This window comes from Eleutherodactylus coqui, chromosome 8 (genome assembly GCF_035609145.1).
Source record: "Eleutherodactylus coqui strain aEleCoq1 chromosome 8, aEleCoq1.hap1, whole genome shotgun sequence".
Lineage (NCBI taxonomy): Eukaryota > Metazoa > Chordata > Amphibia > Anura > Eleutherodactylidae > Eleutherodactylus > Eleutherodactylus coqui.
This window is the reverse complement of record NC_089844.1, coordinates 54,356,250-54,369,052: the sequence shown is the minus strand read 5'-3', so window position 1 is coordinate 54,369,052 and position 12,803 is coordinate 54,356,250. Positions and strand designations below refer to the sequence as shown.

At 40.8% G+C, this 12,803-nt stretch overlaps 1 protein-coding gene across 1 annotated transcript in view; it reads left to right on the top strand.

The window, feature by feature from the left end:
* Positions 1-12,803, top strand: part of CPS1 (carbamoyl-phosphate synthase 1) — an 87,460-nt gene that overhangs the window by 30,968 nt on the left and 43,689 nt on the right. Inside the window, exons 16-21 of the mRNA XM_066575629.1 lie at positions 923-1,051; positions 1,819-1,963; positions 4,554-4,764; positions 4,857-5,055; positions 6,495-6,671; positions 6,785-6,903. Of these exons, the coding sequence (XP_066431726.1) occupies positions 923-1,051; positions 1,819-1,963; positions 4,554-4,764; positions 4,857-5,055; positions 6,495-6,671; positions 6,785-6,903 (980 nt within the window). The remainder of the gene's footprint in view (positions 1-922; positions 1,052-1,818; positions 1,964-4,553; positions 4,765-4,856; positions 5,056-6,494; positions 6,672-6,784; positions 6,904-12,803) is intronic.

The window sequence follows — 12,803 nt, the reverse complement described above, 5'->3', positions numbered from 1 at the left end:
TGCAGTACTTGCTTTAGCCAGCAGATGGCGCTATTGTATAGCAGCAGAAAAACAGTAAGCCCCTAGGAAAACAGGATACAAATTGGATTACAATTGGATTGGAAAGGGTTAACTTCGTTGTTTTTTTTTTTATAGAAAAAATGTCAAAAGTATACAGGATGCTATTCATGCGTACTATATGGTGATTACACATCACACTGTCAACTTAATTTATTTATTTTTTTAAATGGCCAACGTATTAAAAAAAATCCCAAACAGCCAATATTTTTATGGATAATTTGGAAAACCATTATAAAGTTGTTCATGTCTATAAGTGAAATTCCAACACAAACACATTATCTGTCATCTGTAAAATGATGTTCATTACAGACATAATAATCTGTATAAATTTAAAAAAATCATGGACGCATCTTTTTTTTTTTTTTTTAAAGACGTTCAAAAAATGTTTCATGGACAGTCTGGAACTTTACGCATAGTTGACAATCCTGATTAGGCTACCTGCTCACTTGTGTATGAATCACCACTTCTAGGTAATATTTTGGGACAGAGCCAGACATCAATCAGCCAAGGAAATCTGCTTCCAAGATATGTTTGACCTCCGTGGAAGAAAGATGTTACTGCTTGCCCTCGGTAATGTAGTGAAACAGGCTGCATTATTGATCAGGCGCTTTGGGGGCTTGCTGCGCGGTTTTCTTCTGGAGAGCAGCGCTTACTGGCCAGTAAATGTCCTACTGTTTCCTGAAAATACAACGAGGGAAAGGCAGTAATATCTACAGGATTGCAATGATAGACGATATATTAATATACAAACGTATGACGGTCGTATAAGATTCCCATAACCCTATAGTTGTATACAGTCTATGCATTCACTAATTCTTAACAATATCAAAAAGTTAACAGGACAATAAATTTGTGTTTTCAGATAAATGATGCTCTGGTCGCAGCTGACAAAATTGGCTATCCTGTCATGATTCGATCTGCTTATGCTTTAGGTGGTCTGGGGTCAGGCCTTTGTCCTGATAAGGAGACACTCACAGACCTGGGAACAAAGGTAAGAGAGTGAGCTCTTCAAAGCGGGGGAAATTAGAGGACAAGTGTTCCATTCAAATCCATGAAATCTACAGCCTATCCTGAGTACTCAGCGTGCCGACTTAATGGAGCCGTGCACTGGTGCAGACTGCAGATGCTCAAAGGCAAACCAACATGGAAAGAAACGAATAGACTAAGTTAGAATAGAATAGGAGAAAGCATTTTAGAACGGCACAATCGGAAACAATGAAAAAAGTTCAAGAGAAATGTAGAGCGAAGTTTAGCAATAGAAAAAAAATTGGATTTATTATGTGATCATCAGAGGTACATCTGTGACTCCAGATCAGGTGTCTTTTTCATTCATAGGTTGCAATTGTCTGAGCTGTAGATCATAGGAATACACCCATTGAAAAGTAGATAAAGGCACATTAAAAAACATCAAATACATTCCCTATAGAATGTATAAGTCAAAAATATCATAAAAACCACCGATCTTTATTGAACATACAAAATACATAATAGACAGCAAGATGCATTAAAAAAATGGAAAATCTGCAGGAGAGAATGATAAAAGAGTAGTATAAATGGTACAGTGTATCACAGAAGATCATAATAGGATAACTCAAGTGGCATTGTTAATACATAACAAATCTGCAGGGAATAGATGGTAATAGTCATAATGAGAAGGTTACCGACCAGGTGATACAACCCACTGCGCCATAAATGATTGATGCTGGGAGTACATTCGCATATAACATACAAATGGATGGATTTGTTTCTCTCTTTAAGGCCTTGGCAATGACAAACCAGATTTTGGTGGAACGATCAGTTGTGGGTTGGAAGGAGATTGAGTATGAGGTGGTAAGAGATGCGTCAGATAGCTGTGTCACCGTCTGCAACATGGAAAATGTGGATGCTATGGGAGTGCATACAGGTAACTGCTACGTTTAATGATACTAGAAAAGTGGCTTATGGGACATTGCTAAGACATGTTATCCCATTCTCATCAGTAGGGTTTGGATTGCAGCAAAGACCCATTCACTTTAATGGAGCTGCATTGCAGTCCCCTACACGGCTCGTAGCTTGGGGCGCTACTGTGTAGGTTAAACTGTGAAGGGGCTGCAGCTCTAAACCACGGCCTTTCAATATGAAGAGCATACAGTATGCCATCTATTTCTGTGATGGGGATACCATTTTAATATTGTAACTAGTAGTTTTCCTTGAAAATCGTACCAGAACAAAAAGGTACATGAGAAATTTGTCAATTGACACTTATAATGGCTGAACACAAATATAACATTGGACTGATCGTTGTAAATTATGCTAATATATTGGGCATTATTGTACTATAGAGCAAAAATAAGCAGTACTTAATCCCTTAGTGACCACCCTATAGTGTTTTTACGTCCTGCAGCTGCAGGACGTGTATGGAGGGAGGTAGCGCCGCTATCTCCCTCCATACAGCGCGGGCATCAGCTGTTTATTACAGCTGACACCCGCTGGTAATAGCCGCGCTCGGCCATTCGCGGCTATTAACCCTTTAAATGCCTCTGGCAATTCTGACAGCGGCATTTAAATCCCCCGAACGCTGTTTGGGGGTCCCACACGGCCCCCCCGCGGTGAGATCGGGGGATCCGTGCAGGTGTCATGCAGCCAGGGGCCTAATGAATGGCCCCAGGGCTGCCTTAGCAGACTGCCTATCAAGCCATCCACACAGGGTGGCTTCATAGACTGCCTGTAAAAAAGCTGTATGACGTAATGCTACAGCATTACGTCATACTGCAGGAGCGATCAAAGCATCGCATGTTAAAGACCCCCAGGGGGACTTCAAAGTAAAGTAAAAAAAAAAGATCAATAAAGTTTTGAGAATTGTAAAAAAAAAAAAAGTTATAAAAGTTTAAATCACCCCCCTTTTGCCATATCTATTATTAAAAAATCTAAATCATAAAATAAAAATATGTATTTGGTATCACCGCATCCGTAAAAGTCTGATCTATCAAAGTAGTGCGTTATTTTTTCTGCACAGTGAACGTTGTCCGAAAAAAAAAATAAAGAACGCCAGAAATGCATTTTTTTAGTTACCTTGTCTCCCAGAAAAAACGCAATAAAAAGCGATCAAAAATTCGTATGTATCGGAAACTACAGGACATCTCGCAAAAAATGAGCCCTCGCACAACTACGTCGACGGAAAAATAAAAAAGTTATCGCGTGCACAAAATGACCGCAGAAAATAATTGAAAAAAATTAAATATCTTAAAAAAAAAATACAAGTACTACAGCAAAAACAATACTATATAAGTTTGGTATCGTAGTAATCATACTGACCCATAGAATAAAAATATCAGGTCATTTTTGTTGCAGTTTGTGCGCCGTAGAAACCATTTCGCCGTTTTTCCATTTCTCTCCGCTAAGAATTTTTAAAAAGTTTTTCAGTACATTATATGGTACAATAAATAGTGCCATTGAAAAATACAACTCATCCCACAAAAAACAAGCCCTCATACAGCGACGTCGATGGATAAATAAAGGAGCTACGATTTTTTAAAAGGGAGTAGGAAAAAACAAAAATGGAAAAAAGCAAAAAAGCTCCGTCACTAAGGGGTTAAAGATATATTTCACCTTTCTCCAGATAAATACTCTATAATGCACCTGAGCCTTCCAGAGTACTAAATATACAATAGCCCTACATAAAGGGTATACCTATCCTAGTTGAACATGGCTGAGATGAAATACTCCCCACTGGTGGATTACAGAACTGGTTCTTCTAAACTTTTCTGGAACTCCCATAGAAGAGAATGGGATTTACAAAAAACAGCATGTTATAGCAAGCTGTGCAGTTTCTGTAACTTTTAAGATGCTGAAGCAGTAGAGCTCCCACTCACTTCTATGAGAGTTAGGAAAACAGTGTATGGCCACAGAGGTGATCCAGGAAGGGGTTGGGGACCTCACATTGGCAATCGGTGTGCATCCCTTATGTTAGGTGATAAAAGTGTTATCAGTGGGGGTCTCACCATTGAGACTACCTTCCAAACCTAGGAATAGGGGTGTCATTTTTCTGCCTCCTCCTCACTACAGGCTTATTCCCCCTCACAGGGAATGGAGCGATGGCTGAGCATGTGCAGTGCTGCTCTATTCATTTTCAGTGGGACTGCCGGTGATAGCCAAATTATTGTAGTCAGCTATTCCCATCATCCCCATTAAAATGAATAACGTTGGGTATGTTTATGCTTGGCCACCACTGCACTCAGTCTAATGTCATTACGGGTGGGTGCAGAGAGTCTTCAGTCCCAGAAGAGGGGGGCACGGGACCCCTGTTCTCAGGATCAGTGCGGGTTTCAGCAGTGAGGCACCTACTGATCACACTTTCATTCTCCATTTTATGGATAGAGTACAACCCCTGTAAATTATAGCTCCATCCCCGCCAAAACATTTAGATCACGCAATATGAATCACGTTATCGCACGTTTTAGGAAATGCCTAACTTTGTTAAATCACTAACACACATTTCTTTTTTCACTGAACAGGGGACTCGATTGTTGTAGCTCCTTGTCAAACTCTGTCCAATGAAGAGTGTCAGATGTTGAGGGCTGTTTCTATCAAAGTGGTGCGGCACTTGGGCATTGTCGGTGAATGCAATATCCAATTTGCTTTGCATCCCACTTCACTAGAGTATGTCATCATTGAAGTCAATGCCCGGCTCTCCCGTAGCTCTGCTTTGGCTTCTAAAGCCACTGGGTAAGACTCAATTAAAAGTAAATATATAGATGTAATTAAAATAGCGTTCTGCTAAAATATAAGTTGTTGAACCTTTCCCCCCCATTCTTTAGGTATCCATTGGCCTTTATTGCTGCTAAAATTGCCTTGGGTATACCGCTGCCAGAGATTAGGAACGTTGTCTCAGGAAAAACCACAGCTTGCTTTGAGCCCAGTCTGGACTACATGGTGACTAAGATACCCCGATGGGATTTGGATCGTTTCCATGGTGCCTCAGGATTGATTGGCAGCTCTATGAAGAGTGTTGGAGAGGTTAGTCTAATATATGTACTAAGATTACTATTATAAATCTGTATTTTCCTTCATCGTATGATCTATAATTCTATCCTTCATTCTATTTCAAAACGGTAAGTTCATTAGTAATCTCATACCATTAATGACTTAAATTTCTGGCCCATACTTTCAATTATAATTATATACTGACATGCCAAAAGTCATGACATAGCAGTATGTAAATTGATAGTGGGTGCTAGACAGATGGGACATTCCATTTCCGAAGTTCTGCCGGTGTTTAACATTTCATGATCCACAGTGTCACATGTGTATCTGGAATACATCATAGAAGGCATTACCACTTACAGCATACAGTACAATGGCTGCCCGCTAGGGATGAGCAAGTATACTCGCTAAGGCACTACTCGCTCGAGTAATGTGCCTTAGCCGAGTATCTCCCCGCTCGTCCCTAAAGATTTGGGGGCCGGCGAGGGGCGGGGAGCTGCGTGGGAGAGCGGGGAGGAACGGAGGGGAGATCTCTCTCTCCCTCTCTCCCGCCCGCTCTCCCCTGCTCCCCGCCGCAACTCACCTGTCAGCTGCGACGGCCCCCGAATCTTTAGGGACGAGCAGGGAGATACTCGGCTAAGGCACATTACTCGAGCGAGTAGTGCCTTAGCGAGCATACTCGCTCATCCCTACTGCCCGCGGATGCTTAATGATCTCAATCAGTGGCATCTGGCTAGAATTGTTTGTGACTGTAGCAGGAATGACAACCACACTCAATGCAGGAGGCCCACACACATATCCCACAGCTCAGTGTAGCATTCTTTAGTTACTATGGGATATGGGAGCAGAAGACCCACTAGATGTTGTTCCGTACTGGTATGGGGTGTCTTCTCATGGCATGGGTTGCATACACTAGTCCATCTAAACATGTCATTGACCAGTGTCTGCTATGTTTCACTGTTGGTGACCGTTTGCAACTCTCCATGGACTTAATGTACTCACAAAGATGGGATATTCCAGCAGGATAATGCACCATGTCATCGGGCCCAAGTGGTCCTAAATTGGTTTGAGGAACATTCTGGAGAGTTCTTACAAATGGTGTGGCCTGCATGTTCACCCTACATGAGCCCAATTGAGCATTTATGATATGTGGTGGAGAGGTCTATTTGCACCTGATATGCTTCATCTCCTAATACCACAGAGCTGTAGGTGCCTATCCAGATGGCATAGTTCAACACCCCACCAGCTGTCTTCTGTCAACTTGTGTAATCAATGTCACGTCGAATTGCTGCTCTTCGCCAGGCTAAAGGGGGTCCTGCATGATATTAGTCCATGTCCAATGACTTTTGGCTTTTCAGTGTTTTATACTAATTATTCAAGACTTAATTTGTTGTATTCATTTGAACATATTGACAAGTTCACACATTGACCTTTTCTCAATAAATCTTTCATCTGTCATGGTCTCTTTTTAGGTTATGGCTATTGGTCGAACATTTGAAGAAAGTTTCCAGAAGGCACTACGAATGTGTCATCCATCAGTAGATGGCTTCACCCCAAATCTTCCAATGAACAAAGCATGGGCCCCAGATGTCAACTTAAGGAAAGAGATGGCTGAGCCCACCAGCACCCGTATGTACAGCATGGCCAAGGTGATAATAGACGGATGATATGAAAGGAACTAAGAGCTAATGACAAAACATAATAGAACATTTGTATGAAAAGAATTGTTACTAACATGGATGTTAAAAATTATTCACACTAGGCAATAGAAACAGGAATTCCTTTAGATGAAATCCACAAACTTACAGCCATTGACAAGTGGTTCCTATACAAGATGCAAGGTATTCTGAACATGGAGAAGACCCTGAAAAACAGCAAGAGGTAGGATCAATACATCATTTATGGCGTACTCAGTCATATACATAGTGTGGAGCAGGATGTACAGTTTGTTATATCTAAGTCCCATTAGTGTAAATTCAATAGAAAATAGGAAACAAGGGGCAGATGGCATGCTGAACAGAAGACAAACAACCAGGCAGGTATAAGGGCAACGCGTTTCAGCACCGTGAGAGCGCCTTTATCACAACAAATAGCATGGCTCTGGAACATGTAGCCTTTATACCTGCCTGGTTGTTTGTCTTCTGTTCAGTGCTCCATCTGCCATTCATTGAAAATCGAGGCTTGCCCGTCCGTTGGGGAGGCTGCTGCTATTTGAACAGATTATCTGCCTACCGCGGTTACCGCAGTACCATCATTCCTTTTTATCCTCTTATCATTGCATTGCAGTACTGCCCTACGGAGCACTGTTTTCCCTTTTTTCCATTAGTGTAAAGGAGGAGGATGAGAAACATATCATTATCATGGCACATTCATTTCAATGGGCTGTAAAATGCTAATTTTCACCATTTTCCCAGTTAGTAATAAAAGCTGATGTCTAATAAACACAAGTGGGTGAAGATACTAAGCATTCATCATGGGTGCTGAAGTTTACTACCAAGCAATAGATGTGCTTTTGCTAAAACCGTATTTCTGTGGGTTTGTAGTATCACAGAGATGCAGTGGCTAGGCATTCTTCCACCCAGAGTAAATATTTGGTGCCGACCGTTGCTGGAGGACTACCTAACAACTCTCCATGATTCGTGCCGCATTCCCAGTCTGAGCAGCTTCCCTTATTAGCTATGGGCAGCTCTACCATGGGAAAATGGAAAATGATGGAAGAAAGAAGAATCTGCCAGCAAATAATTTCACACAGGGATACTTGCAACTCATTGTGGTAAATCTTGCCCTTGAGCCAAGAATATGCAAAGCTTCAAAGCACAAAGCCCAGTATAGTGTAACAATGTTTCTGTCTAAAATAACAATACAGCTAATTATCTAAAAAAATGACAATACAGCTAATTACCTTAATTTTCTTAGGTGTTTAAAGTAGAACAATTTTTTTTTTAAGTTTTGACATTTCATAGTGATATGTCAAAAGTTTTCATTGGTGGGATCTGGGTGCTGAGACCCCCAATGACTGCTAAAACCAATGAGTGGAAGTGCTCAGATGAGAGCTTCTTCCCATTTGTTTTAGCAATTGGTGGGGGTCTCGGCAGACCACTCAAAACTTTTAACAGGTCACTATGACATGTCAAAAGTTTTTAAAAAGTTTAGTAAGCCTTCAAAGTAAAAGGAACTCACTGCACTTCAAGATTGCTTTAAGGCAATAGTTTATTTATATGTAAGGGTCCGTAAAGACCTGGCGATTTCTTGTTTGAACGAGCGAATGATGTCAGAGTGCCCTCATGCAGTTTATACAGGCAGATACATCGTTGGCCTGTTCAAACAAGAAATCGTTCAATCATTCACATTCACTGTATTTAAACCGAATGATTAGTGAACGAGCCAATGATGATTTTTATGCCTGCATAAAATGAACGATGAATGAAAAGTGAATGATTTATTGTTTGATTGTTGGCTGTATTTACATTCAACGATTATCGTTCTTTTTCGTTTGTTTGGGTGATTTTTTTTGGACCATAATCATTCTGTGTAAAGGAACATTAAAGGGGTTTTGTTATTAAAAACAATTCTATACTCATCTGTTCCTCCCCAGGCAGACTCCTCACTGATCTTCTCCAGTCCCCTGTGTCACCTCACCTCCGACCGTCTGGATCCTCTTCTTGTTATAAAGCCTGCATTCCTCGCATTCTTTTTCCTGCAGGTCAATGTAGGTTACGTCCCTGTGACATATTCACTGGCTAGGAAGGAATGCTGATCTATTGCAGAGACAGCAGGCATGCGCAGTCTCTGCAATAGCTCGGCACTCCAAACTAGACTGTGAACTGTGACATAGCATACATTGCCAGGCAGGAAGAAGACTGCCTGTGAATGGACGCTTCGCCACAGGAAGCAGAAGAATCGTCCAGCTGGAGGTGAAGTGACACCCCCCCGCCCCGGGACTGCAGGAGACAGGGGAAGATCGGGGAAGAGAAGATGAAGTAAGTAGACTGTCTGGGGAAGAATAGGTGAGTATAGAGTTTTTTTTTTTAATGACAGAACCCCTTTAAGGAAATCCAATATAAGTGTGACATTTCAGTTCACATATAATGGATCTTCCTAAGACACTACAATAAAATATAAAATCATAGTATGAATGTAATCCAAGTGCAAATAATAAACATATGCATATTATACATGCAATATATGGTGGCAACTAAGGATGTTATGTGTCACAACATTTCTTAGGTTTCCAGAAGTGTTATCATTTAGTGACAGACTACCTTAAACAAAACCAACTGTGCATAAAAGATTCCATTTACCAGTCATAAAGCAATTAGCTTAATGTGAAGCCAAAGAATATATTGCGTTTTAAGCTCAAACATTTGTATTTTCACACATCACATTGGAAACAGATGATAGAGGACTGGACTATATTTACTGAAATCAAGGCTAGAATATGTTAGAAGTAAGGCACACCTCCAACATCCTAATGCCGGTTAAAATACGTTTTTTCTTGTATTGGGTAAAATAAGCAGATGCAGGAACAGGTGGCGGGGTCTTTAGAACCGGTGCTAGTAGACAATACCGCCGTCACTGATTTACTGCAAAAGCACAAATAATTCACTTAACCTCATCAGCGCTTGGCAGAGGGGAAGATTAATACTGGCCAGTATGATAAAAACAAGACAAGCAGGCATCATTGCAACTGAGCTGTGGAAGTAGTTGTATGCCCAGTATTGTGGGTACCATTTTGATACGTTTCATTACATCGACATGAAAAGCTTTGAAAGGTATTGTGTTATAGACAAATGAAGTGTCTGATTTCAGATATAAACAGTATGTTAAATAATACGTACTCATGTCCAATCAAATAAGGCTTTAAAGCAAATGATTACAATTTAGCTGCAAGCTATTCCTAGTTGTTGCGGCTAATGTTTATGTAACGATATAAACCATTCTGCTCATACTGCAGAATGTTACAGTACATCAAAGGCTAGGGCAACAGAAACGAATCATGAGTGAGCCGTCCGTCTTGGAAACTTGTATGATATTCAACAAACAGCACAATCTGAGCATTGGTTCCTCAATGGGGGTCTTGTAATCCTAAAGTAGGTAATATATTGTGAAGTTCTTACCTTGGCATCAAAGACTTGCAGCATAGGCAGATTTTGGGCATGTCAATGCACACAGTAAGTGCTCATTTAATTTTTTAGTTATAGTTGCGCCATGGGTAGACCAGTTGCTACCTTTCTACATTGTGTTTGTTAAAGCGATCATAGCCCCAGGCAATAAATGTGCAATCAATTTTCTTTATCTTAGGATGGGGTAAGTGCAGATGTAGCAAACAGAAACTTGACATTTAATGTGTTATGATAACTTAACTACAATGTCCTACAGTGCTGTAAATAGAGCTATCAGGCATTTTAATGATGGCTACATCTATAATTGGTCCAGTCCGAGCAGCAGTGTTGAGAATACCAAGCAAGTAGAACTCTGTTTTGGTCTAAGTTTACTAAAAGTTCAGCTTGGCATGAAGTCAGGCGAGCTTTTAGTAAAGTTCCACCTGGAACAGGGGTCTACTGGTTCAGTTCACTCAATACTAGTCCTGAACACTGGTGTATAACACTGTCTAAGAGCCAGAAAAGCCCTGTATGACACTCATAGAGTGTTATATAGGGCTTGTATGGCTCTTAAACAATATTATAGCCAGTCTGAGGCGTTTTGGTGACCTGGAATAGTTCCTACTAATTTGGACCAAACCAAACTTTTTTACAAAAAAGTTTGGCAAACCAGCCAAACTTAACTTTTCAAAAGTTTGCTCATCACTACTCATCAGCTAAAGCAGTAGTTTGACCATTTATGAGCTACAGTTACAACCAAATGTGTAGGTTGAAAGTCCTAAGTCCCAATGCAAAATCTGTAATAGGGCGCTCCACTGATCATGTGTCCTTTATAACACTGATGTTTTCTTATGTGGCAGCTAGCTCAGGAGCATGATGAGGTACATCTGCTAGCTCAGCACACCTTCTAGGTATGCCATTTCCAAAAATTGATGACAATCAACCCCTCCGGTAGTCCTGCAATGCAAAATAGTAGCTTATTTGAGGAAGTAACTGCAGATGCACTAATCCAGTTAAAAATACTTTTGTAATAGCCCCAAAAGTCTGGGCCATGATGCATTGCAGTGGGGCACTATAATCAAACTTCACAGCCATGCAAGTCCCAGTAACATTGCGCTGTAAACTTCAGGATTATCCTCTTAACCACTTGCTCCGTGGTACATTGTCTTTTACTACATAAAGTCTGACAAACCCATACGACAGCTTGTACATTGCTCTCCCTTTATATCCCTCCAGCTCTGCATTTTCCTATCTTCCTCCATTTAAGGGGATGATAATTTGTTCATAAATCTGAGGGTGTCTTATAGTGTCCATATAAAAAGCTGAGAAATAGATAGCAGTAAATCTGTGCGTCTGGCTGTATATTATCCTTAGCGGTTTGCTGACTTTCTTTGACCTTTCACAGTTTATGAGGATTTGCTGAGCTTCCCTTGTTGCTTTTGCTATGATCAGAAGTTCTTGACAGGTTCTTTCAGTTTTTATCAGACCACAAGGGGGCATTACAGACTCAGATAACAATAACATGTGTTTGTAGAGTGAAATAGAGTCTTGGACTTTACCTTGTATATGGAAATCAATAGCATGGTTGACTACAATTATTTAAAATATGTCTTTCTTCTTTACAGTAGACGTGACAATAGATTAAATGTAGTGAGCATTATCTCCTCTACTACTGTATACTTCAAAGGATCATTGTATTGCAATTTTTCCATTTAGCTGTTTTATTATTATTATAGTTTACATGAAGACATCAATAAATCTTGTACCTGAAAATTACAGTATGCTCGAAGGCCTGGGAAAGTTGATAAATCTAAGTGTCTACGCATGGTCATGATCAGAGGCATAACTTGAAGCTCCTGGGCCCCGATGCAAAACTTGTAACAGGGCCCCCAACTATAATGCTTTCCTTTTAGTACTGGCTTCCCTATATGGAGAAGAGAGGCCTTATGGGCCCCCTAAGGCTCCTGGGCCTGGGTGCAACCGCATCCCCTGCATCCTCTATAGTTACGCCCCTGGTCATGATATTCAGTCATTGACCACACAGTAGAGAGGGAACATGATCTTGTGACCGTGAAATAAGTGTTGATGCCAGACAAGATGTTTTTTGGTAACCTAAAGTGCTGTAATATACAGAAAATAATTTACAAAACAGTGAGTGCCAGGACTGTGGGTGAAAATGCCCCGTTAATGTAAAGAGTCATCAGAGCTTTTGATAGTCTAATGTGAATGTATGCCTTCCAAATCAGTCATGTTGGATTTCAACATGCTTTAAGGGGTATTCCGATGACATTAGGTTATCCCCTATCTGCAGAATACAGTATAACTAGCTGATCGGGGGGGGGGGGGGGGGTCCAACTGTTGGGACTCCCACCAATCAGCCCAGTGGGGGTACCATGTTCCTTGAGAGACTGGCAAAAGGAATGGTTCGGAAAGGTGCATGCTTGGACACCGGTCCATTCATTTTAATGGGAGTACCAAAAACAGACAAGTTCAAGCACTTGGTAATCTCCAGCGTACTAATTTAAATGAATGGAGCATTAGCCAAGCATGTACACTTCCACTTCATTCACTTTGGGGACACGGTACTCGTGTTCTGGCGATCAATTGGGGTCCCAGTAGTCGCACTCTAACCGATCACCTAGCTATCCTCTATTCTAGGAATAGGGAATAACTTAATGC